Source organism: Equus przewalskii, chromosome 29, assembly GCF_037783145.1.
Source record: "Equus przewalskii isolate Varuska chromosome 29, EquPr2, whole genome shotgun sequence".
In the NCBI taxonomy this organism is placed as follows: domain Eukaryota; kingdom Metazoa; phylum Chordata; class Mammalia; order Perissodactyla; family Equidae; genus Equus; species Equus przewalskii.
The window spans coordinates 30280477-30308271 of NC_091859.1; the positions used below are offsets into that span (position 1 = coordinate 30280477).

The 27795-nt window shown below is 43.4% G+C and overlaps 1 protein-coding gene across 7 annotated transcripts in view; it reads left to right on the top strand.

The window, feature by feature from the left end:
* Positions 1-27795, top strand: part of RFX4 (regulatory factor X4) — a 177584-nt gene that overhangs the window by 124060 nt on the left and 25729 nt on the right. For all 7 annotated transcript variants that reach the window (XM_070599807.1, XM_070599804.1, XM_070599805.1 and 4 more), the window contains 5 exons: positions 6119-6219; positions 8172-8230; positions 12070-12214; positions 16504-16598; positions 17013-17130. In XM_070599807.1, the coding sequence (XP_070455908.1) occupies positions 6119-6219; positions 8172-8230; positions 12070-12214; positions 16504-16598; positions 17013-17130 (518 nt within the window). The remainder of the gene's footprint in view (positions 1-6118; positions 6220-8171; positions 8231-12069; positions 12215-16503; positions 16599-17012; positions 17131-27795) is intronic.

Sequence of the window (27795 nt, forward strand, 5' to 3'; positions counted from 1 at the left end):
CAGGATTCAAATATTCATTAAACAAATGTTTACTGATCACTACAATGTGCTAGGCACTCAGCTAGGTCCTGGAATCCAGCATTAAGGAAGATAAACATGCTGTCTGCTCTCTTTGAGTTTATAGTCTGCCAGAGAAGACATTGTTTTTAAATGACATAGTTAATTAAATACCAAAGCCATCTTTGGCTTACAAATACACTGCCTTTCCATTAAATCAGGAAGACAAAATTATTCAAAAGACCAGGCTTCATCTGACAGCTGACTTTTCACAGTTTTATATAGGCATTCATCCCTCAAACTTGTTTGAGTACCGTCTCTGTGCCTGGCCCTGTGCCTGGTCAAGGGTGGAAATGAGAATGGGCTCTAGAAGTCCTCATTTACACCCCTGGCAGGCCCAGGCTGGAGCACAGCTCCCCACTCACCAGCTCAGACACACCTCTCCCTTTCCAAGGGCAGTAAAGCATATTGAAATATGCTTTCAGGTGAATAAATGACAATATTATAGAGATAACCATGAATCACACACTCTTATTTATAAGAAAGGTAGATTATTCTCAAATTTGGGCTTTTCACCTCTTGTGATCTCCTAAGTGATCCTGGCACCATGGTTGTTAATAATGATTGGTTAAGCAAAAGTAAGAAAGCATGTGTGTGTATGTGTGTGTGTGCGCGCGTGCACTTATGTGTGTAGGGATGGTGATTAGGCAGGGAGGATAAGACATCAAAGAAGCACAGAGAAGACTGAGGCCTGAGACTGAGATAGTAAAGCAATAGCGATGCCCTTCTGGGGAAGCAGGAAAAGGCTCTGGTCTGGAGATGGGGAGTCACGCGGCATCTACAGGTGCACAGTGTGGGTGTTTTCATCATCTGAGACGGCAACGAGATAAGGCTGTGAGTCCAGGCTCTGGAGCTAGACAGATGTGGGCTTGAAACCTGGCTCTTCCTCTTACTTGCTGCATGTCCTTGGACAAATAAAATAACTTTTCTGAGCCTGTTTTTCACTCTCTGTGGGGACTAACAATAGTACCTACTTCAAAGGGTTGGTGTGAGCATTAAATAAGAAAATACGTGTGAAGTGTTTAGTGCTTAGCACATTGCACTCATTAAAAGGTGCCTGTTGTTATCACCACTGTTCCTGTTATACCAGCATCACTGTTGGAGGTCATTCAGGGAGCTACCCATATGGAATTAAGATACAGGAGAAGGGCTGAAGCTGTAGCTAGAGATGTGGGAACCCTCTGCACAAAAGTGGGGAGAAAGTGTGTCACTAGCAGGGCAGGGCAGCCCCTGGGAGTGCCAGCCTGGGGAGTGAGATGGAGGAGGGAGAGCCCAGGGAGGAGACGAGGGCAAGTCAGCAGGGAAGGAGGTCAGGCTGCAGGGTGTACACCATCAGAGAAGAGTATGTCAAGAAGAGGGGTGATGGTCAGCATCATCTGATGCTGCAGGAAGGTGGGGTGGGCCAGAAGGCAGCTCTTAGATTAGGTGATCGGGAGGCCGGCTCTTCACCGGCTCATTCGACACCAGAGCAGAGCAGCTCGAATGTTTAGGTTACTCCTAAAAGTCCGGCAGCTCAAGTCTGAGTCCCAAAATAGAATCCTTTCTGAGCTGAACCCCTCCCCACTTTTCTGCAGCTTAATAAAATCAAACAATTGCATGAAGCAAAAGGCCCCATCAGCAGTCCTGCCTACGTCCTTCTCCCGGACTAAGGCCAGCTCCCCCATTCCAGCTGCGAGTAACATCTTCTGGGCAGTGTGTCATGGGTGGAGAAAGGCAAGCCCACCCTCCCTGTTGGTCCAACAGCCAAGGATGGTCACTCTTGGCACTTCTCTGAATTTTGACCTCTGTCAAAAGAGGCCAAATATTCTGAGAAGTCGTCTCACTTAGAAACTGGATTCAGTGCGCTAATAAGTGATACCATTTTTGAACTTTGGCTTTATTACACGTGCAGTAGTTTGAGTTCACTCGGTGTTCAACATTATTAAGCACCTCCTGTATATCAGGTGCTCTACTAGGCACAGAGGGTGTAGATAATCCCTTTTCTTTCAGGAAGACTTACTCGACTCCATTCTTTCCTCATACACCCACACCCACTCACCAGGAAGTCCTGTTGCCTCTGCCTTCAGGATATTTTAATCTGACCATTATCGCATTATTTCTACTGTTAGCACCCTCTTGTCTGGAATATTGCAGTAACCTCCACACAGATCTTCCTGCTCTGTCCTTGCCCTCCTACAGTCAATTTTCATCACAGAAACCAAAGAAATCTTTTTAAAACATATGGCAGGTGCAAGAGTGTTGAGATAGTGGGAGAGCTGCAAGAGTGGAGAGACCAGCAATTTCAAATACTGTAGTCAACGCTTGAACAAACCTTTGAAGTTGGTAAGGACGGGAGCTAGGCTGCTATCTGGGGCAGGAGCTTTCTAGACAGAGGGAACAGCAAATGCAAAAGCCCTGGTGAGGTGAGCAAGGGCCTGGAGAAACAGAAAGGAGGCTGGTGCTGCGGGAATGGAGTAAGCCCGGGGAGAGTGGGAGGAGCTGAAGTCTGAGAGATACGGAGGGACAGTTTGGGTACGGTCTTGTGGGGAATATATCTGAGGTCTGTCCATTTGGAGCTGGGAGCGATTCATTCATTCATTTCATTTTACAAACGTTTCTTATGTGGCTGCTAGGTGTCTGGCACTATGGTAGGTACTAAGGATACAGTGATAAGCAAAATAGACGTTGGCCCTGCCCTCTACATGGAGCATACAGTCTAGTGGGAGAGATGGGCATTAATCAGATAATCACACAAGTTAGTGTATGGTTACCAACTGTCACAACCACAGCACCCTTCAAGAAGAATAACAGGGGGCTCTGACCTAGTCTAGGGGGCTTCCAGGAAGGTTTTCCTGTGGAAGTAACATCTGGTCTGAGATCATATCAATGATGAGGAGTTGAGTGGGTGAAGAGGGGTGGGATGCTCTTGGATGAAAGGATGCCAAGGGCAAAGGCCCTGGGATGGGAAAGAAGTGGACGGAGGCCAGTGGGACTGGCATGTGGATGAAGGGAGAAAATGCAAGCTGAGGCTGGAGAGGAAAGCAAGGCTGGAGTATGAACCTTGGGTGTCATGGTGAAGATTTGGGGTTTTATCCTAAGAATCATGTAAAAGCATTGAGGAGTTTTGATCAGAAGGTGAAATAGATCAGAATTGCAAATGTTTTGGAAAAAATCCCCCTTACAACGTGGAAGATGGAGTTGAGGTGGGAAGGCAAGCAGGGTGGGGTGGACTCTTCAGAAGCTGTTGCAGTGGTGCAGGTAAAAGAGGACGATGATAACTTGAAGTAGGGAGAAAAGGAGAAAACTAGATGAGATTGAGAGGTGACTTGGAGATAAAATCTGTAATACCTGGTAATGGGAAGAGAGACTATTTGAGTCTCAAAATTAGAGAAGAGAAACACTCCTACACAAAAGGAGGAACAAGCAGACATTATAAACTTCATGATGGGAGGCAGTGGGCAGCACAAGGGCCACCTACAATGTTTTCTTGCCTAAAAAATTATAACTGAATTTAAGCAAGCCTTTAGACCTAACTGCCAGTTTGTAGGAAGCACACAGGATAGATGAATAGGTTAAACGGCACTACAAGGAAGAAATTAACCAAATCAGAATGTGGGACATTCCAGGGAACAAATAACATGATGTTGCCAGTAAACCAATGGCATGAAATAGAACATAAAAAAGACTTAAGAAATAGAAGACAATATTATATGTTTTATGCCATGTGCGGACCTTGTTTGGATCCTGATTCAACAAACTAAAAGACGTCTTTGTGAGAAATAGAGAATTTTGAGTACAGACTTGGTTTTAAATAATATTAAGGAATTACTGCTCATTCTGCTATGTATACTGATGGGATGGTGGTTTTAAATGTGTGCGTGGGTACACTTACATACATATTTAAATGAATATTGGAAATGCATACTAAGTTTTTGAAATGATATGACCTCTTGAATTTGCTTAAAACACTCCAGAAAAGAAAGAGTGGCATGCGATAAATTAAAGTGGCAAAATGTTGCTAATTCTTGAAGCTGGGTCATGGATACTTGGAGGTTTATTATACTATTCTCTCTATCATGGGGTACATTTGAAATTTTGCATAATAAAAAAGTTAAAAACAAAACTTCATGGAAAGTAGAGTTCACACTGAAATAGGGAACACAAGAAAAGAACCAGGTCTGAGGGGGAAATGATGATGGGTTCAGTGGACACGTTAAGTTTGATGTGCCTTTGGACTTCTAAATGGAGGTGTCCTGGATGCAGCAGGTCGGGCGTTCTGAAGATCTCTGCTTCTGAGATATAAAAGTGAGTGTAGATGGTGACTGGAGCTGTAGGGATGGAAAACTGTCAAAGGAAGGAATACAGCAAGATAAGAGAGGGCCCAGGAGTAGACTTGGAAGAACTGGAAAACATAGTGTTCAGGGATAGAAGCATGAGCTTTGTGACTAAGGAGGACTAGCCAGAAGTCTGAAGGGTCACAAATGCCAAGGGAAGCAAATGTTTCCAAAAGGAAGAAGGGGTAACAGAGCCGAATGCTGCCAAGATGTCAAGCAAGCTGAAGATTAAAATGAGTCCATTGGGTTTGTGTCATGGATGGACATTGCTGCCTGTGTGAGGCTGCTTAAGTCAAGGGACGGGAGTAAGGTGAGGCATGAATGGGAGGTGAAGAAAAGGAGACAGAGAGTCTAGACAACTCTTTGAAGAAGTATGTCTGTGAAGAGGAAGAAAGAGGGTGGTAGCTTAAGGGGACAGAGTGAGGAAATAAGAGGGATTTTTGTTTTTAAGGTGAGACATTCTTGAACACATTAAAATGACGAGAGGAACGATCTAGAGAAAGGAAAAGGTGGAGGAAGGACGGTCAGTAATGTAAAGTTCCTGAGAGGGCAGGAGGAGATGAGTTGGGGAGTTGAGCCTTGGGACAGGAGGGGGGATGGTTCCTTAATTCTGTTAGGAAGTCATGGGAGATGATCCATGTGGGTAGCAGAATGCCGATGTTCTTCCTTTGAGGTTTGTTTTCCCCCAAGAAGTAGGAGGTGATGCCACCTGCTGGTGGGGAGGAGGGAGTTGGGGGATTGGAGAGGTTAGGGTCCTGGAGAAGGTTGGAATTAGTCATAGAAAAGGAAGAGTATGTGAGCAGCAAAACATGGGAGGATTGCCAGGCGGGGTGGAGGTTGGTGATCATGGTCTGACAGGAGAGTTGGTGGGAGACGGAGCCAGGTCAGGGTAGGTGGTGTTGGTGGAAGGCAAAGATGGTGTGGATGTCAGCATTGGGAAGAGGTCCCTGTGGCCAACTTGATCAAAGGGGACATCATGGAGGATATTGCACCTTGGCTATGAGCAGATGATTTTGATGGTGAGAGCTTGAAAATGGTGCTCAATGTCTTCCCAACTCCAAATTCTGATCTCATATGACAAGCTGCTGCCCCCCTTAACCCTTCACTCCTTGGCCCTGCCCCCCACCTCCTGTTTCAAAATAGTCCTTGACTCTCCAAATCTGATATGGTTTCAAGGTCCACGTCAGGGTTGGTTGCCAGTTAAAAAACATGCTGTTGCTTCCCAGTTCCTGCCAAACAGCAAGGAGTTTGGTGAGCCTGAGCCCAAGCTGCGTGGGCAGGCACGGTGGTATGAGGCAGACGGGGTTTCTCCCCAGTTGCGGGGCTCAGACAAGACTGGGCAGCATGAGGTGGAGAGGCCAATTTCAAAACAGCTCTCTTAGGCCCGCTACCCACTGTCTTCACCCCTCACGCGAGGCTCTTCAAAACCATGAAGGATGGCGTTTCACTTGCGGCAAGAGTTGTAGATGCCACCAAGCCTTGCAGTGGGCTTTTCCCCACACTTGCGCAAGCTGTGTCTCCCTCGTCGACCAGTGTTGGCACCAGAGCACATTCTCGTCATGCTCTTCTCAGACCCACCAGCTCTCTGCAGGGCTTGTGCTGCCTGCCCTGTCTCTGAGGTTGCTGCAGTGAGTGGCACCTGCTGGTTGCAGCCAAAACACGATTAGGGAAAATGAAACCCCATCGGGACATATTGGGAGGACTGAGCAACACTCTAGGCTCTTAAAGCGTATCGTTTCTCTTTCCAGCTTGACTCAGGTGATCCGAAAGTTTGCCAAGCAGCTGGATGAGTGGCTAAAAGTGGCCCTCCACGACCTCCCAGAAAATTTGCGAAACATCAAGTTTGAACGTAAGTACGAGTTTGGCAGCAGAGGGGAAGGGAGAACATTTTAGCGCCAAATATTTTACATACGTTGTTAATAACTATAATAATAATAAAGGCTACCATTTACTGTTTGCCTACAAAGCACCAAGTATTATGCTTAGTGCTTTCCATGCATTAATTTATTTAATTCTCACAAAATGTTTATTACGGGTGGCACACTTCTTTTATAGAAAAGGAAACAGGCTTAGAGGTAGTAAGTAGCAGAGGCAGGATTTGCTCCCAGGTCTCCCTGTTGACACCAACGTTTCTACTCATCTCATTTAATTCTCACGCCACCTCTGCAATGCAGGAAACAATATCCCCATTCTACAGATGAGGCTCCGACAGGCAAAGAAAATTCCCCAAAACCACACAGCTGGGAACTAGGGACTAGGAGTCAAACTCAAGTCCGTCTGACCCCAGAACTCAGATTTCCCTGAAGTTCCTGCCTACAAAATGGTGGAAACAGGAGACAGGAAACAGCTTCAGGGCTTCACATATTTACTTCTCTGCCTAATGAGAAAGCCAAATTAATATTTCTCATAAGGGGATTGGGACTGTGCATGTCTTCTCTGCTGAGCATCACCACTCATTCCCCAGCATCAGTCTTGCCTGAGAAAACTGGTCCTATTTCTGTCTCGATGCGTCTTGTACTTGTAGGAAGACTCACGTGCTGTTACACAAAGGTGAAATGATTTTAAGCAAAACACAGTTTTAAGATATATGTTTCTGAAAGCCCTATTTGAATACAGCTTGCCATTCGTGCCCGAAATAAGTGCCAGCGAGGAAAATGAAGGAGATCAAATTACCCTCTCTCCACAGGCAAAGCGGGCCTTTCAGACATGCTTTGAGGCCGCCTGCAGTGTCCATCACCTATTGATAAAGCCCGCTTTATTTCACGGCTCTCAGTTCTTTTCTTTTCCCGAGCACTAAATTCCACATCACAAAGTTAAAGAAAAAGTAATTAAGGAGAAGGATTAACGATTGATCGGCCCGGAAAATTAGAAGTTCATCTGTGCCCCCCACCCCCCATTTCTCCGTCCCACGCCCTATTTTTCAAACCAAGCTGGCTCTGAGCACAAATTAGAATAATCCCAGGGAAACTTCTGCTCCTTGACCAGTTCAGGAATTAATGAGAAGAATGCCCTGCACCTGTTTTAATTATGCTGACAAAACAAACCTGTTGAGGTCTGCTGGCCCTTCCACCTGTGGGTGCCTTGGAGCGCCCTTCAAGAACGTGCAAGGAGTGGAAACACACACCACTCCAAATGACTCTGTAAGAATAAAGACCTGGGCAGGCACATGGCCTGTCTGCGGCGAAATCTACAGATCACCCGGCTTCAAATCACCAGCCTATTATGGCAGCATAGGCAACAGGATCCTCAAAACATGCAAATAGGTCATGGAGATCATTTGATAAAATGATGGATGAGGAATGCAAAGCCACATTGAAGGTTCAGCCCAGGGTTGCCTAGAGGCAACCCCTAGCACCACACGCCGCTGAGGTTCAATCAGGGTTTCCTATTAGATAAACTACTTTTTTAAGGGCCTTCTTCAAAGCTTCCACTTGATTCCTGCAATTATTTATGAGGAGAAGCGATTGAGCTCGCAATTAGCGAAATGAAAGACAAGTAAATAATTGCTTTTACTCACGGTTGATTGACGCCACAATTTCTCACACCTGCCAGTGTGGCGTGTGTGTGACTTTGAAATATGTACCCCAAATATCACTGTTCGGAAATAGTTGTGGAAGCCCAAATGGGAGAACGAAGAATTAAACTCAGGGTTTTGCCAGTGGGTGCATAAAATGGGGTTGGACAGTGAGACAAATCTAGGCAAATAAGGAAGCTACTTTTTGAAATCTGCCCGTGGCAAATCCAAGGGAGGACCATAAAGCATGCAAATATTTCAAACTAACTCTTTTTTTCTTCTTCCAGTGTCGAGGAGGTTTTCCCAAATTCTGAGACGGCAGACATCACTAAATCATCTTTGCCAGGTAGCCATCCTGTGTTGTGTGTTCTAACTCCTGCTAGGTCATTGCACAGGAAGGGCGAATCCACAGACAACTCCCTAGAGGACGTGCCGGGTGTTTAACAGCACTCTCTCACTATTCAGTTTCTACAGATAAGGAGTAGAAACATTAGCCCATCACTAGATACTTTCCACTAACATACAGAATGTTTTCTGATGTCAGTTGCCCCTTAACCTTTCCGATACGTTCTAGGTCCCACCAGTGGGTCTTTTCCCTTAAGTCAATCGGGGTTTCTCAGCCACTATTGGCATTTGGGGCTGGGTAGTTCTTTGTTGTGAGGAGTCGTGTTGGGCCTTGTAGATGTTTAGTAGGGTACCACCTTGGTTGTGACAATCAAGAATGTCTCCAGACACTGCCAAATGTAGCCTAGGGGGTGCAAGGTCACCCCTGGCTGTGAAACACCGAGATAAATGATTCAAGCAGATGAAGAAGATGATTTGTTTGTTGTGTTTGTGTCATCCAGAAGAGTTAAAGCCACGTAGTATATTATACACCAAGTTTTGTTTATTTTTTCAGATTTCTGTTCTTTTTAGCACAAAGGTGACATATGCTTGCTATAAAAAACGTTTAAGATAACAAAAGTGTATATAGTAAAAAGTGGAAGATCCCACTGTAACTCCATAGTGATAACTTGACTGCATAAAGTGTTGCATTTCTATTAATTTTGCACCTTAAGGAAGGGAATCTAAGTCTTTGGGCAGTCCGTTAACATTCGTTAAAATATTAATGATCTTAAAGCAGAAGGGGCAGACTGGTGGCTACAGATCAAATCTGGCCCTCAGATGTGTGGGGTTATTTTTGTTTGATTTGCATATGTTCAAAAATTTTTTCACTTAGTTGCTAACAGTTGAAACTGGGAGATGACAGTTAAACACCCAAATTTTCTGTAGAAAAATTTTAAGAGCTGGCAACCCCAGAGCTACATTTCCCCAGGGCAGTAATCAGCTGGCTGGGCTGAGCTTCTGTCCCGCAGGCACTGTCCTCCTCATGGCCCCCACTTTCTCTTACACATGGCCCACCTCGCTCATGTATGTCACCTGCCTGCCTTCTTTCTATGTTTAGGTTTGCAGCCTCTCCCTTCTCCAGTTGGTTCTTGGTTGGTGCCGGTTATTCGAGGTCAAGTTGGGAGGGAGGGATTTCTGGTTAGAGTGGCCTGAAGGAAGCCTCCAGACCAGGAACCAGAAAGTGTAAAACTACACGTACACACACCTCACTGTTCCTGCCCTGCCCTTGGCATAAATGGCACAGGGGGTGGTTTGGAGACCACAAGGAAACCCTTCCACATTCGGGCAAGCCAGTATAGAGACCACATCTGGGCATTGTTCTGGGAATGGGCAGAGCCTGACAGACTCAGGGAAGCAAACAAATACTGGCGAAACAAAGAAACACTGCCATATTTCCGAAAGCACGTACCTTCTGGGTTTTTTTCCCAGCTTGGAAGAGCTGGTCCTGGGTCATATCAGGGCGCGAGATGTTGTTTGGGTGCCTCTGTCTGGGGCTCAGACAGTTTAGGAAAGCCTTTGACCTGTTAGTGCACGTATAGGTAAAAGCATCCACATCCATGCATATAACCACCCGCACGCACACGCACGTGCACACATACACACACACACACTCCTTCTCTCTCCACTCCCCACACAGGTAGTGTATAATTTAATCAGCAAATGCTACCTTTCCATCTTGGCTGGCCGGCTCTCAGACACATTCCAGGATCAGCCAGAGGACTAGGGTTTGTGTTGGGAATGAAACACCATGGACCCCTCTTAGCTAATAGCCCAGTGAGCTTTCCTAAACACATACGAGGCGAGTCAGACTAAACGACATCTAGCCGAAAACTTACCCCAAATGCTTAAACCAAGATCTGAATATCAAGGCCCCTTTAGATATACTAAGCAAGCAGCTTGGCGTTTACATCTCAGCCGTTCATCCCACAAAAATCTTTGGCGTGCCTACTGTGTGCCAGACACTGTGCTTAGTGGTACCTGCTACTAAGTGGAAAAAAAAAAAAAGTAAACCAAGAAATAATTAAAAGTGATAAAGGTTATGAAGGAAACAGAATGGAAGTAGAGAATAATGGGGCACTTAGGTTCTATTTCGATAAAGTGGTTAGAGAAGGTTTCTCTGTGGGTGTGACATTTGAGTTGGAGCATACATGATGGCAAGGTTGCCAGGGCAGGGTGAGAGAATAGAATGTTTCAGCAGGCAGGAACACCATGTGCCAAGGCCCTGAGGTGTCAATGCAATCACTACGAAGAGAACCGACCTGAATAACAGTAGCCTCCTTTACTGAGCTCTTACTCCCTGAACTATGCACTTTTCAAACATTATCTCAAGGAATCCGCAACAGCAGCCCTCCTTCAGAGGTAGGTACTGTTACATCTCCATTTTATAGATCAGGAAACCGAGGTTAATCTACTTGTCTGCCCCAAATCAATGTGCAGGTGAGCAGCAAGGCCAGGATTTGAACTAAGTATATTTGAATCCAGAACCCCGGCCCTTTACATTTGCTTGTTTCCATTATCATTAGAGACTGACCCAATTCATATTCATATATTCTAAGCCTCTGTGACCTTCAAAGAGTTCTACAAGGATTTAAGTGAGATTTCCTTGCGCTCAGACAGTCTGGGTGTAAAAGGGGTTGTCAGTATTTATGTTTGCCTCGAAATTCACAAGCATTAGGAGACTTAGAATGTCCATGTATATTTGAAATCCCTTTTTTCATTTCATGAAAGACATTTTTGAAAATACGTAAGTGAAGGAAGTGATTCTGGAGATGTTTTTCTTTGCTTTTATCGGTATTGTTCCAACTTGGTAGTTCCAAGTATTATGCCAACTTCCAAGTTTAAGTTCTAATGAGGGTTGCTGAGGAAGCCACAGGTTAAACACATACATACACACACATATTTACATTAATAAACAACTGAGTCTTGAAGTGTGCTTTCCCTTTTCTTACATCTCAATTATTCATATTTGTTTTAGTCATTATAGTTACATAAAAAACAAAAAGCAAAATCAGGGGGCTGGCCTGGTGGCATAGTGGTTAAGTTCACATGCTTTGCTTTGGTAGCCTGAGGTCCACCGGTTTGGATCCTGGGCACAGACCTACACATCACTTATCAAGCCATGCTGTGGAGGCATCCCACATACAAAATAGAGGAGGACTGGCACAGATATTAGCTCAGGGACAATCTTCCTCAAGCAAAAAGAGGAAGATTGGCAACAGATGTTAGCTCAGGGCTAATCTTCCTCACCCCCCAAAAAACACAAAACCCCACAATATCAGAAAACTAGGCCATAAACTTCTTCAGAATGTATTTGTATGAAAAATATACACTGTAAAATTTCTGAAGTTAAGGCTTTCATAGGCCCAGGAGTAGCAGGACCATTCCTAGATCTGGGCCTGTTGCTTCTCAGGCGCTAGAGGTACACGGGTTATTAAGCACAGAGCTCCTGTCCCACAAGCTTATATCAGAAGGCTAACAGATCTCTGGGCTTCATCCCATTGTTCCATGGGGTCAAGACCAAAGGGGCTGGGAACACCAGGGTTTGGTCTAGCATAGGACACGTTGCGGTAGTTTCTTATAAAAAGAGATGTGAGGAGAGAGTCACCAGGGAAAACAGTGTACGGATCTTCTGAGTTATGGAGTCATCTGCTGATTTCCTGATACTGAGTTTTCCTAAATTTCAAAGTGGTTTGCAAAATACCATAAGCAGATTCATTAAAATGGCCTAAAAGGAAATAAAGTGAAGGGGTTTTAACCTAACAACCCGTGAGCTAATGAATTGATTGCATTGGATTACAGGCATCTCGAACAGTGATCCACAGTGCAGACATCACATTCCAAATGCTGGAAGACTGGAGGAACGTGGACCTCAACAGCATCACCAAGCAAACCCTTTACACCATGGAAGACTCTCGCGATGAGCACCGCAAACTCATCATCCAGTGTAAGGTGTTCCACCAGGGATCGTGTCTTTCTGTTTGTTTTAAAAAGAAAAAAAACGTATCTTGGTGCATATCTAAGTGGAATTCCCACCCTGTCCCTCTCCCTAGGATCCCGTCCCTCTTATCGTTCCTGTTAAATGGGTCAGCCCAGATGGGAGGGTTAATTGATTTAAGAGGACGTATGTCAACATTGCTGGGGGAAATGGGGGTTCTAGTGCATTGGGCAGCACACAGTGTCATGCAGAAGGCTCCATACATGACCCTCAATGCCAGATGTAGTTCCATGGGTGGCATAAAAAACAGAGCAAGAGCTTGTTGCCTCTGTCAGTGTGTGTCAGCCTGGAGGCAGCTGGATATGCTGCCTGTTTTCAGTGGAGGGCCATGTGAGTCGGCCCACCTCTTGGCAGGTGACCCTTTAATCAAATGTTTGAGGAGGGGATGTTCGTGTCCCTGTGGACAAAGACTGCAGGAATACTGCTCCAAATATTATCCTGATGTGATGATCAGGTTGGTTGTTCTTAGTAGAAGAGGACATGAGAGTGGCAGAGAACACCACTATTCTTAGCATCTCTGCCATTCCTCAAACGCCCATCAGAGCCTGCTGCCCAGGGCATCCCCCAGCCCAGGGACCCTGGATCAGGCTCTGTTGACTACTTCCTTACTTTGCTCAGCCTTCCGTTCTCATACCTCTGGGGGAAAGTGGACATGGGGGTGGGAAGGGTGAGTCCACACTCCTCCTATCAGCTCTCAGAAAGGTTGGTGCCAAGAGTGTTGGGAGATGGACCCAAGATCCTAAAAGTCATGTCATTCAGGAAGCTGCAGAGTGGCTGTCCTCCCAGAAGAAGCCCCTGGCCCCTTAGATTTCCATCCACTATATGCCTCTCACACTGTTGTCTTGAGGGAAAACTTTCTTCAGCCAGCCTAAGCATGTTATGTTTATAAACAAATAAAGTTCCCTAAGATGTTCCTCTTAGAGACCTCTTTCCCACTGAGACCTTTCCAAAAGCAAATGGAGCAGCTAAAACATTGGACCACGTCGACCTTCATTGGGGCTTCTCTCTTGGTTGACCCCAGAGCTCCTCTCAGGCTCTTATTTCTTCCTCTGCAGCAGCCCCCAGCCCGCTTTCCCCCTGTGAAGAATTTTAGAGATTGTCACTAAAATAAATCAGCTTACAGAGTGCCTAGTCTATGCTAGATCCTGTGTCAAACCCACCACATGCATCATCTCATTTAATCTCCACATCAACGTCAGGAAGAAGATTCTCTTATTGCCCTCCCACCCTTTTGGAGATAAGAAAACTCAGCCTCAGAGGGTTGGCCAACCTTCCCCAAGGTAGCCAAGCTGGACCTCGAACCCAAGTCTAGTCTCAGCTCCACTACCATGCATTAGTGCTGCTCACTTTGTGGAGGAGCAGAGGAGACAAAAATGATGAGACATGGGCAAGTTTCAGAGGTTTTAGAATCTTTCCAAGTTCTTACAGTCATGCTTCCTGTTCTTTTTCCCTGCTAGAAGGCCAGTGGAAGTGTGGCTATGAGCACTCTAACACCACAAGCCGTACCTCTGATGGTTGTGGCCCCAGGGCCTCATGCAGGGGCAAGCATGGAGGGGGTGCCACTGATGTCTGTGTGGGACCAAATAGTGAATGGAAACCCAGGATGATCCGACTTCTAGTTCTGCCAACCACTGCTAGCAGCATTAGGCTCAGCTTTCTCCTCCTCTCAGCACCTTTTGTGGGGAGGAAAGTGTGACCCAGACTCAAGGGGAAAAATACAGTCACCGTCACTTGCTTTAGGGATCAGGCTCTGAGCCTTTGCTGGGGCACCACGGGGTCACTGCTGCCTCTCCAGCAAAGACCCTGTTGGGGCTTTCTCTTCAAGCTCTCTCAGGCTGGGGGCAGAGTGTCGCCCTTTAGGGCTGAGATTGTATTCTCCTAGAGGAAGGGAGTGATGCGGTTCATTTCAAACTGGGTGGTATTTACTGAATGCCTGTCTTGGGTCAGGCACTGTTAGATGCTGAGCAAAAAGCAGTGAATAATATGGGCACTACCCTTCCCCCATGAAGCTTAGAGCTAACGGTAAACCAGAAGTTAAACAAGTAATTTACAAATGGTTGCGTCTTACCAAAGAGGACATGCTTTGTGATGCAGTGCCAGGAAGAGGGGGATGAGGAAGGGCACCAAGCCTGAAGGCAGTGGCCTGGCACATAGGTGTCATCCCTGCACCTCCCAGCCAGACAGCTGGGAAGTAAGTCCCTGACACAGTGAGCCAGACCAGAGGTCACTTTGAGCAGGGCTAGGGGCAAATGTGTGCTGCACTCTCCTTTCCTTACAACCAGTTGACAAATCTGCAAATTCTTGCGTCACATCCATGATGTAGATCCCAGCTAGGACTGCTTGGCTCACCTTAAATTAAAAAGTGCGTGCTGGGACGTGAGCATGCTGCTTAGACTGAGTGTTAATGGTGCTATGGTATGAGCATGGAGTTGGGATGGCCAACAGACCTTGATTCAAACCCTGGCTTTTATGCACTGTGACCCTAGCTTCCAAATCTGTAACATGGGGATGATGCAAGGGATTAAATGGGACACTATGTGCCACATGCCTGGTACATGGTGTGGTGCTAATATAGTGAAATGGTTAGGAGGTGAGCACTCAAGTCAGGCTGTGTTTGAAACTTGCCTCTGCCATTCACTAGCTGTGAAACCTTTGGAAAGTTATTCATCCCTGAGTGCCTTTGTTTCCTCATTTGTAAAATGGGGGTAACAATGCCTACCTCCTTGGGTTGTTCTTCCATTCATTCAACAAACATTTGAGCAACTACTGTGCGTACCAGGCACTGTTCCAGGTGCTGGCCTCATGACATGCACATTCTCAGGGGTGTCTGAGGTTAAATGAGCGTGTCCATGTACAGCATTTAGAAGAGTGCCCAGCACATGGCAAGCACTCAATAGATGTTAGCAGTTAGCACTTTCATTGCCACCACTGTCATCATCATCATCTTTGAAGCGCAGTAGCCCAGATACACAGACAGTGTTATGAAGAGTGAAAGAACACCAAAGAGAAATTCAGAGACCTGGGTTCCAGGCCCTCCTCTGTCACTCACTCACGCTCTGACTTTGAGTGAGTCATTTAATCTCATTAAGACACAGCTTCCTCACCTAGAAACTGAGACAGATCAACTAAATGGACTTTTAAAGCCCCTTCTCACTCTACAGTTGTATGACCTTCTGGTCCCGGAAGCCGACCTCTTGTAGCGGTCATCAACTAAGTAAAATAGAGCGGATTGGCCAGTCCTGTGAAGTGGGAGAATGAAAACTGCTCAGACAAATGAAAACTATAGAAATGTGAGGATTTTGAATTATGGTTTGATTTATTGAGCTCTGCACACAAAAACACAAAAAAATGTAAAGAGAAGAGATGTTTCAAATTGGAGCGCACCACAGCTCTCTATAACTTCCTCTTTTCTATAGCGCTTCACTGATGGCAAGTCCTTCCAGATTCAGTTACTTGACTTGCAGCTGAAGACAGGTAGTAAAGTGGAACGATTATCTTCCTTTCACTAATGCAGAAACGGAGGGCAGAGAGATTGTCTCCTTCATTCCACAAATATTTATTAAGCATCTATTGCATGCTGAGCACTGAGAGGCTGGTTAGGCTACTTGCCCAGCATAGTTGTGGTTCAGAAACATGTAATTTATCAAATGTGCCCTACCATAGGGCAGAGGGCAGGAGAGCAACAATGCCTCTACCCATTCATGCAAGCAAGCAAGTACTGGATAACAGCTCTATCAAGGTAATGCACCAGCTAATCGAGACATTAGATAAAGAACTAGCAGGGGAGACGCACACACACACGCACCCCTAACTATGACAGTGTTACTAGTGGTGTAAGGGAGGTAGAATACAGATAATAAAGTGCTATGAAAGTAGAGAGGAGGAGTGACCAATTCCACTGGCAAGGGGCATGGGGAGGTAAAAAGGATTTCACAGAAGGGTCATTTCAGCTGGGCCACAAAGAACCAAACAGCCCAAGCAGAGGCAACTGCCTGAGAAAAGCAGAGCTTGTTGGGAGAAAAGCAAGAGACATGGGGTGGCCAGGGTTTAAAGTGTTCCCAGGCTTGGAAGATGAGCCTGGAAAGGTAAGTTGGGGCATATTTTCTAAAGCCTTGAATGAGCTGCTAAGACTTTGGAGTTATAGTTTATTCAGTTTCGTTCCTCTCTTCTTCTAAGATGCATCTCAATTTAAACACAACTGCAGTGATGTGGGGGGGGCTTCTCTTATTGTTTGACAGTGTATCAGGAGTTTGACCACCTCCTGGAGGAGCAGTCTCCCATCGAGTCCTACATTGAGTGGCTGGACACCATGGTGGACCGATGTGTTGTGAAGGTTGGTAAGCTGGAGTAGAAGGTGCAGCCTTGGGTCCTGCAGCCCATCACTCCCCTTGTGACACTTGGGCAATCCGGTGAGCTATCTGAATGTTCCTCAGCAGCCACGGAGCCCTAGGGTTCTAAGCAGAGGCCTGGTCCCCCCTCAGGAGGTGGGGGATGCAGGTGACAGGACTCTGAGTGTCCCTCCCCAAATTCAGCCAGGTCAGCGTCAATTTTATCTGCTGTGTACACTGGGTCTTGACATAAGGTCTCATTTTTTAAAATATATTTTTGCTGCTAAAAACAAAAAGTCAAAAACCATTGCTCCATAGCATTGAACTTGGAGACCATAAACCTTCCTGTCATTTTTCTAAGAGACAGTAATAAGTGAAAGTTAAGTTGATCACTGTTTAAGCCATGCACTCTCTTATAGGTGGCTGCCAAGAGACAAGGGTCCCTGAAGAAAGTGGCCCAGCAGTTCCTCTTGATGTGGTCGTGTTTCGGCACAAGGGTGATCCGGGACATGACCTTGCACAGTGCCCCGAGCTTCGGTAAGGCCACCTCAGCCCTGTCCACATCCAAACCCCTTTCCTCTGGGCTTCATGCATCAAGTCCACCACTCCAGAGTCACCCACGATCTCACTTGCTATCTCTGGGGCCACATGGACATCACCCTGAAATGTATCCATTCTGAAAGAACACAACATTGTTAGGACTTTCAGGGAGAAAAGTGGAATTGCATGCTAAAGTATACAAATCTGAAAAAGAGAGGTTCGCACACAGATAGCATTATTTGAGTTTAAAGAGGAAGAAACAGCAGTGGCTGTATCCCGTTCTGCCAGGTGTCCCCAGTGAAGGCTGCTTCCACAGGACTATTTTGCAGAATTTCATAGTGCGGACTTCCCAAGACGGGGCACGTGAAGAAGCTCCGAGCTCAAACATTTGCAAGTGTCTTGATTAACACTCCGGCAGTGGGTAGACTGTCTAAAGTTTTCTTTAAAAACGTGTCCCAGTCTGATCCCTAGAAGAGAATTTTACATTCACTTTCCCTTTTGTTTTACTGACCCCTTGGGTTTTCATCACCTCCAGGAGACAGCCCTACCCCAAGTCCTTGTCTACTGTTTTCCAGTGTAACAAGACTTGAAATCTCTGCCCAGAGGTGCTTATAACAGGCTCTGTGGGCAGGAACCTAATCGCCGACTTGGGATGAACGCTATGCTACATTGTGGGACACAGTTTTCTATTTTTCATTGGAAAGAATGGCGTATGCATTGAGTCCAGGTCATCATTAGCAAAGTGAGGTGGGACTTTAGGGCATTATCCAGACATTTGAAATCTCGAAACACTGTGGCCTCCAGTTTCTAGGCATTTCAGCAAAGGGCTGTGGATAAATTTTCTGGGTAATTGCTTCAGTTCTCTATTTTACTTTGCAAGTAGAGATGTGGTTTTGTTTCTCATTATCTCCAATTAAGCCAATCAGCTCTGGATTTTGCCCTGGGTTTAATTTGACACTTTTCCATCTAGCTTTTTATGGTCTTGTCACCATTTTCCAGTTGTGCTATACAACGAAGTGAATATGTGGTGAAACAAAGAAGGCACTATTTTTTCTAAACAGCTCTGTCCATGAAAGACTGTGTTTACCCAATTGGAGAAGTGTTTTGTTGTGGATTTCTTTAATCTCAGCTTTGGGAAGTTCTCTGAACCTGCCTGCACCATGGCTACAGATGGAAATTCTCTTTGAGCCATATATGGAAATGCTCTGGTGACTGCTACCTGGGCAGTGCCATCAGGCATGGCATTTTGATGACTTCCAGTTCAGCATAGTTAGTGTTAGCACATGTTACCTCTGGCTCTGGGAAAATCATTCGTGCATAACTGCTTTCACTTAAGCGGATGGTTGAAAAATATTTGAGATTTTTTCATTGCTTCAAAATCAAAGAATCAACAATATCACACGCTTTAATACACATTACACATCCACAAAGGAAGCATCCTTTCCTTGTTTTATCTCTTATTCTTCAATTTGCCGATTTTTAAACGAATTATGTGTACTACCAAGTACCCTTCATTAGACAGAGAAAGCAATTCCTTTGCAGTATTCTTTGAAATTCACTTGTTTTTACTAAGTTAACAGTCAGTGTGATAAAGGAAGTTTGGACAGTAGCACAATTAGGGTTCTATGAACGGATTGAATTTATTACTAAGAAATATTGTTCCTTAAAATGTGTTTATTTCTTTTTGAACCACACACTATTTTAGGATATACTGGAACCTCAGACAAATGGCAAAAGTGGTCACAAGTCTTTTAGAAATGGAAATAAAGAGATATTAACCCAATTTCACATTTACAGTATTTTTCAACGCTAGGCAGGTTGAAATAATACCTGTTTCCAAGTGCATTTAGCAAACTGTCTGAAAGGGTCCTGCTCATCCGACTCATTGTTAAGTTTTGCAGCTTGGGGTGACAGGCAAGTTGAAAGAATCTGCAGCAGACAAAAGCCCAGCTCCCCCTTTCCGCCTGTATATGTCAAAGACACAGTTGGTGGTTGTGTTTGGGTCATGTGTTCCCTGTATAAAAACAGCTAATTAGGAAAAAGAGCCCTCTGTTCCCTGGCCCCCTCCCCCAGCCGCGGGGGCCAGCTCTATATCTTATAACTCCCACACGATCCTTGTCGCGGTGAATGGTGCGGGGTTTGTGTGTCAGCATAGCAGGCTGACCATTACAATGATCGTGTGGAATATCGCAGTGATCCTGTGGGGGACTCCATCACCTCTTCCCAGAGCAGCCTCTTTCAAAGGTAGTTGACTCCTTTCTTCTCCTTAATTCCTTTTCACTCTCTTCTCCCTAATTCCTTTTCACTGAAAGAACCTATGCTGTGAACTAAAGTAGCCAGACTTACTTTGCTGCAAGCAGTGGTTTCTAGCAAAATTAGTCAGCAAAGGTGGGCTAACAGGCAATGAACTTTTTAGTCTTAATAGAGCTAAGCAAATTAGAGTTTCTATTTTTTTTTTTAAACAAAAACATATTTTCAGTTGACTGCTCTGATTTCAGTTCACAGGATACCTGGATCCCAAGTCAGTGCAGGTGCCTTTACCCTTTCACTCAGGGTTTTCACCAAATGCCCCTTATTTCCCTGTTAGGAACTTCTAGAAGGCAACAATAGTTTCTGAAAGTAGTTCGGCATAAAACAGATTGAAAAGGAGTCCTGGGTTTGATGGCTAAGGGGACAGGATTACACATCATTCCCCACATTTCCACTTTCTCACGCCTGTTTTCTGACCTAGCATCAAAGCTCACAGACTTGGGCAGGGCCTGGAGGCCACATGGGAGCAATTCTGTCAGGGACAGGCTCCCAGAGCAAGTGCCCATGATGGAGCCTTCCAGACTACTCTATGCTTAGATGTCTTGGCCTGGCACTCTTTTATCCAGAACCTGCTGCACTGCAGGATCTTGACATTTGAAATGTCACCCAGGCTCCCGCCAAGCACTAGGAGGCAGGATTTTCTTTCCCTGTATTCAGGAGAGGAAGCAGAGACCCAGAGAGGAGAGGGGATTTGCCTATGGACGCATGGCAAATTAAGCTGAGCTCCCCTCAGAATCTATCCCATGTCAGAGCTCGTGTCCTTTCTGCTATGCCACACTGCCACCCCCTCTTCTAACTCTCTTTGGTTTAATACTACTAATAAAAAACAAAGTAACATATATTGAGGGCCTAGTATGCACTAGACATAATATTAGGCACTTTCTCATTTAATTCTCACCACAACATGTGAAATCTGCTATTCCTGCCCTCACTACAACAGAGGAGGAAGCCAAGGCAGAATATGAAGTGAAAGCAGGATAATAATCATTTTAACAAATATTTAGGAAGCACACACTACCATTTAATTCTCACACTAATTCTGCAAGGCAGATTATAATAGGTGCCTTTTTATAGAGAGGAAAAGGGAGCTTGGAGAATTTTCTTGTCCAAGATCAATATGGCAAGTGGCAGAGCTCTGTTTCAAAATCAAATCTGCCTGACCACGAAACCTCTGCTTTTTCAACTACCACAATTAAGACAAATACCCTGGGCTCAGATGCATGGGACAAAAAGGCTAGATAAATGTGTTCAGTCCTCATTGATGGTTTTTTAAGAAATCCCTATTGATGGATTAAAAAAACTTAAAGCTATGAGAGAAAAGAACAATAACTAGATTATCATGAGTAATAAGAGATGCCAGGAGACAATGGAATAACATCTTTTAAGTGTTGAGAACAAAGAACTGTCAACCATTATTCAAGAGGGAGGGCACAGTAAAGACATATGTAGTTATACAAAGACTAAGAGAATTTGGCACCCATAGAATCTACTATACTTTAAAAAAAAAGCTATTAAAGGATGCATTTCAGCAAGAAGAAAAATAAAGCCATAGCTAAGGTCTGGGATGCAAGAAACAAAATGATCTAGTTATTGTGGCTGTGTAGCAAATTACCCCAAAGCTTACTGGCTTAAAATAATCGTTTGATTATGCTCCTGGAGTCCGTGGTCGGGAATTTGGACAGGGCACAGCAGGGGTGGCTTGTCTCTGCTCTAAGATGTCTGGGACTTCAGATGGGAAGATTCAAAGGCTGGTAGCGAATTGACAGCTGGAGGCTGGAATCGTCTGGAGGCTCTTGACTCACTTGTCTGGTGCCTGGGCTGGGATGACTCGAAGACTCAGACTGCCGATCAAGGTGCCTTCAAGTGGCCTCTCCACGCGGTTCAGTTTCCTCACAGCATGGAGGCCTCTGAACAGTTAAACCTCTCACATGGTGGCTCAGGGCCCCACATGTAAGTGTTCGGAGGGGGAAGCCACATTGCTTTTTATGACCCAATCTCAGAAGTTAAAGTGTCACTTCCCCCATACTCTGTTGGTCAAAGCAGTCACAAACCTACCAACATTGAAGGGAGTACACTGACCCCCAATTCTCAAGGGAAAGTATTTGGGGGCCCTGTTTTAAGATGAGAGAAATTTTTAAATATGTAAACAAATTTAATTAACTATTGATTATAATTTAAAAATTAAATTTATGTGTTAAAAAAAATAAAACCAAATTCTAGAAAACAGTACAACATAAGGTTGTGGGAAGGGAATCTTCAAAGAATAGCTAAATCTTACAAGGTCTTTGTCTCAAAATACTAAATAACTTTAGACTTTGTTGAAAAAATGTATAGTTTGGATTTAATAAATGTATAGGATATATGTTAATAAATTAAGTGATCATCAATAAAAGAACAGAATCATAATTTACTGAGGAAAAATGAAAAACTATGACAACTTAGAGATGGCAGGATAAAGAAGCATAGATAAATGATGGTAAACAAAAACCACAAAATAGGATGCTAGAAATAAGATCAAATAATCATCACAGCAAATGAAAAAGTGTCTTCCTTTAAAAAACATCAGACAAATGTTTTTACAGCCAACTTTTACTAAACTTTTAAGAAACGTAAAACTTTTAGTTTATGAAAATGAACATGAAAAGTGATGTTTCACAGAATAAAAATAAAAGAAGGAAAGCTATACAACTCATTTTATGAAGCTAATATAATCTTAATTTCAAAATTTTGGAAGAATAGTAGAGGAAAAGAAGATTATGACTCAACCACACATAAATATAGATGAAAAACTCTAAATAAAACACTAGCAAATCAAATCCAGCAGCAAATTGTTTAAAATCATGATTAATAAGGCTTATGCCTAGAATTCAAGTATGATTCAAAGTCAGAAAGATTACTAATTAACATACTCTATTAACAAATTAAAAGAAAAATCATATGATCATTTATATAGATATAGAGAAAAAAACATTTGATACAATCCAGCTCTCAAGTATGATTTAAAAAGACTCTTAGCAAACTAGGAATAGAGAGGAATTTACTTAATATGTTAAAGGGCACCCAAAAATCTGCAGCAAACATTATTCTAAATGGTAAAACTTTAGAAGTTTTCCCATTCAAGTCATGGATAAGACAAGAATGCCTTCTTACACTATTTCAAATAAATATGAACTGGAAGTCCTAGCCAATGCTGTAAGAAAAAGAAAGGAAATACAAGAATTGGAGAGGAAAACACAAAATTGTCTTTATTTATAGATGTCATGATGGCTGACAATGAAAAGAGAATCTACAAACTAATACAACAAATAAGAATTCAACCAGGTTACTAAATTGAGTTTTTTAAAAAATCATTGACATTCTTAGCACTAAGTAGAAAATATAGTTAAGTATATATATATCTCTTTCTCCCACTCATAATAGCAACAGAAACTAAAAGGTACCTACAAAATAATTCTAACAAAAATTGTTTGAAGACCTTCAAGGAGAAATTTTTAAAATATTATTGAAATATACTCTGTTCATGTTTGAAAATGTTCAACATCAAGAAGATCTTCTCCTCCTATTAATATATAAATTCAATGGAATTCCAGTCCAATTCTTAACTTTTTTTCCTTTGATTTTGACAATCTGATATTAAAATTCATATGGAAAAGCAAAAGGCCATGAATAGTAAAGACATTTTCAAGGGTAAAGAAGAACAAATTATAGGGACTTGCTTGCCTGATATTAGGTTTAGTACAGAGGTAGACGATGTGGTGTTCTAACATAGTTAAACAAACTGAATAATGAAACAGAACAGAGATGCCCAAGAGAGACTGCCATGAAGCTTGTCTTCGCCTCGTCAGACCCTTGTTCCCTTGTCTGTAAAATGAGAGGATTGTATGGATGATTTATGTGACAGAGAGGGCATTAAAAATCAGTGGATAAAGGTTCTGGGACAAGCATTTTAGGGTAAATAAAACAAAATTAGACCATTTCCCTATAACTTCTGAAAAGAAAAATCTAAATTAAAAAAAAAAGCCCTTAAATCTTTTGGAGGAAAATATGGAACGATATCTTTATGACCTTGGAATAGAACATTATTTCTTTAAAAAGGCACAGACAAGGACAAATCATAAAAGAAATTACCAAAATTCACTACATTTGGATTTTAAACTTCTGTTTAATAAGCACAGCATACACAAAGTTAAAAGATAAAAGACATAGAAAAGGAGAAGATATTTTGCAATCCATATAACAAAAGATTAATAACCCCTCTAAATAAATGTTTTAAATAGTCCAATATAAATTCAGATACCTCAATATTCTCCAAATACCCCAACAGAAAAATGGGCAAAGACTATGAATAGGCAATTCACAGAAGAGGACATTCAGATGGACAACAATCATATGAAAAGATGGGCACCTTTCTAGTAATTAGAGTAACGCAATTATAAAGAATGTAAGATAACATTTCACACCTTTCAGACTGCCAAACATTATATTTCATGTACTCTCAGTAGGAATGTAAAAAATTTTGGTGAGCAATCTGGCATTATCTCGTAAGACTGAATATGCAGGTGTTCTTGGACCCAGCGAATCCACTTCTGGGCCTAGATACAAGAAAACAGGCACACACAAAAAAAATATTCATTAAAGCCAGTTTCCAATAGTGAAAAATGGTAAACAGCCTAAATTCCCTCAACAGGAGAATGGATAAATAAATCGTGGTGTGTTCAAACAATGGCCATCAAACTAGAGCTCCAGGCATCAGTGGGGGTAGATTGTCAAAAGCGAGTTGTAGAATGCTCTGTAAAGTGTGATCCATTTATATCAAGTTTGGAGACAGAATTCAATACCATATATTATTTATGGATACATGAAATATGCAGTAAGAGTATAAAAATGCGTGTGAACAATAAGTACCAAATTCAAGACAGTAATTACATCAGAGGATGAGCACGAGGAAGCAGAGAAATGGGGTTCAGGAAGGGAACACAGGGGCTTCATCTCTATCTTCAATTAAAAAAATCTGATTCGAATATAGTTAAAATATTAGAACGGTAAAATATACAGCTGGGTGGTGAGTCCATTCACATGCTTTCCTATATGTTTGAAAATTTTCCTAAGAGAAAAGAAATGCTTTGATTCTATAAAATGCAGTTGACTATGTTACCATGTAACAACAAAAATCTCCTCTTGGCTCCATCCTAATACCTTTTGCCATAACAGGCTCTGATGCTCACTGGCTCTGTGACTTTAGGGGACTTGTTTAAACCCTTTGAGCCTTCATTTCCTCATGTATTAATTGAAGATAAATATGACACCTTCTTCACGGTCTTGTTGGGAAGTTGAAAGAGCTCAGCACCAGTGCATATGGTAAGCTGTCAGGGCTTGCTCATTTCATTCCCTCGTCTAACAAGTGTTCATTGGGCCTCTACTGTGTGCCTGGCACTGTTCTAGACACTAGGGATAGAGCAGTGGGGGAAAAAAAAAAACAGATAAAGTCCCTGCGTTTATGGAGCTTACAGTCTAGTGTAGGGAGGCACGTGATGAAGATAAATAAGTTAAACATATAGTCGAGCAGATGGTGTTAAGGGCTAAGGAGAGAAATAAAGCAGGGAATGTTAGCTGTAATTGCTTCTCTCCTGTCTGTCTCTCTTCCTTTCCCCCTTCCCACTCCCAGCCCTCCTTCCTCCTCTTCCCCCATCAGTCTTTCTGTGTCTGCTTTTTCACTTTCCTCTCTTCTTCTATTTGCATTGCTCCTGTGCCCATGACGTCCTGGCACTGAATCGTTTGTTGCCCACTCATCTTAATGATTGCTTTCTGCTGGCTAAGGACACTGTGGCTTTTGTGGAGTCGGTGACTGAGCTTTAAGTTTCCTTTGTGCTCAGAGCACTTAGCACGAGTGTAGGCAGGTAGCGGCAGCTCTACTGACTCTTGTTTGAAAGATGATAGAAAATTATCAGAGCAACTGGGTAACTGATCGGAGCCATTCACGAAGAGAGCTTGCAGCCCCAGATCAACACTCCCCTGGAGTGCTGGCCTCCAAGCCCAGCTCTGATGTTTTCCAACAGTGTGGTCTTAGGCTAGTTTCTTCACCTCATCAGATCTTTGTTTCCTTTTCTGTAAAATAGGGGGTTGTATAGATGATTTCTAAGGTCGCTGCCTGTGCTCCCAGTACTAAACCCATTTTTAAAGTCTAGGGTTTTCCATTCTAATTCATTGTTTCACAGTGTCTTTCTTTCTTTCTTTCTATCCTTGATGACTTGGAGAAACATCTCAGCAAATATTTCTTCATTTTGGAGACCGTTTTAAGTATTTGATGCTATCTTTTGACTTCTTTGACTCTATGCACAAAACAGTCATATTGTAGGATCTTATAACATTAGTAGCAAAAGGGACCTTAGAGATAATAACAATAGTTACTATTTATTAAGCAACTACCGTATACTTTTCCTCATTATAGTACTTTGTAACAGGTTTTATGGTCCCCCTTTTAGACAGCCGTATTGCACGACTGATGAACAACTTCAGAATCAGACAGTCTTGGGTTCAAGTCCTGGTTCTGCCACTTAATAATTGTGTGACATTGGACAGTTACATTACCTCTGTAAGCCTCATTTTCCTCCTTTGCAAAAGGAGAGTATCACTCAGCTCAAATGGTTGTGATGAGGATTAAATGCAATAGTAAATCTACAATGGTTGACATACTGGCTGCCACAGAGTGAGGGCTAAATGGCTGATTTCGTTTTTAACATTTACAAGGAGTAACTTATGCAAGGTCTCAGTTACCAAGTGGCGGAGCTGGACCTCAACCTGGGCAGTTTGGTCCAGCATCCGTGCAGTTATGCACAATGGTATGCCTCCTCAGCAGTTCACAGGACCTATTTTGGGGAAGTGGATTGAAATTTTAGTTTTTGAGACTGCATCTCACAGTGACTCAGCAAAACCTGAACCTTGCTGAATCCCAAGTGGGGTTGAAAAACAGACACAGCACTCATGGGAGAGGAAGAATGTGGAGAAAGTGCAGGACAGGGGACCTTGGCCTTGAGCTCTGTAGATGCGAGGATCAGAGGTTGCGGCAGGCTCCAAAGAGACAGGGGGTATAGGACTAGTTGTGCATGACCTGCTGGGCATCTGGAGGCTTCAGTGTTAAGCCAGGGATTTTTTTCTGTAGCCTTTCTAGTCCAAAAGAATCAGTCTCTTGGAAATGAAGGGTGTGTGTATGTGTGTGTGTGCAGAAGTCAGGTGCAATTAAAAAGGAGAAAATTGATAAATCCCACCAAGGAAGAGTCATCCAAAAGCCCTCACTGGCCCCCATCACCTTATTTCTGAGATTTGAAAAGGCATAGCTCCCAATTCACAAGGCCCTTCTAGGCACCAAGTCCTTTCTTTACCCTGTGCTCTGAGGAGGCTGGACTAGATGATCTATAGGGAATGGGAACAGATTTTGGAGCCAGATCAAACTGAGGCGAATCCCTACTTAATTCTGATGGCGAGACTCATTTCCTCATCTGTAAGAAAGACTAAGACCGCCTATCTCACAGCTTGTTGTAAGGATGAGAGCTGTGTGAAATGCTTAGCAGAGTTCTTGGCACATAGTAAGCATTCAGTAAATGGTAGGTGTGAAGACGATGATGATGATGATGGATAATGATGATTATGACAGTGACAACAATTATAATAATAGTAGTGGTGATGATGATGATAGAATCACAAGGTAAATAATGTCAGAGAGTCTCATAAGGCCTCTAAAAAAGCCTTCCCTCTAAAAAACTAGAGAGAAATAGAAAGAGAAGGTCAGTTTGTAGATAGGCAGGAAAGAAGTTTTGATCATTTCATAGAACTGCAGGATATCCACATGGGGATGTCCTCTTGGGAGTTAGAAACATGAGACTGGAGATGAAGACTTGGCCCCTCTCTCTGACTCTGGTATCCATGAAGTCTTGATTACAGCAGACCTGAATTGAGCCCCTTCATATGTGGATCATTCCACTGTCCATGGTAGCAGCATGACATGCAAGAAAAGAAGGTTTGAAATAATGTGTTATCTATTAATTGTATCATCTTGCACAAGTACTTGACTTGCATAATAGGAATAGAAGTACCTACCTTACAGGGTTGTTTAGAGATTAAGTTAGTGAATATTAAGACTTTGAGCACAGAGACTGGCACATTGGAAAAATCTTTTAGTGTTTTTTTTTTTTTTAAGATTTTATTTTTTTCCTTTTTCTCCCCAAAGCCCCCCGGTACATAGTTGTATATTCTTCATTGTGGGTCCTTCTAGTTGTGGCATGTGGGACGCTGCCTCAGCGTGGTTTGATGAGCAGTGCCATGTCCGCGCCCAGGATTCGAACCAACGAAACACTG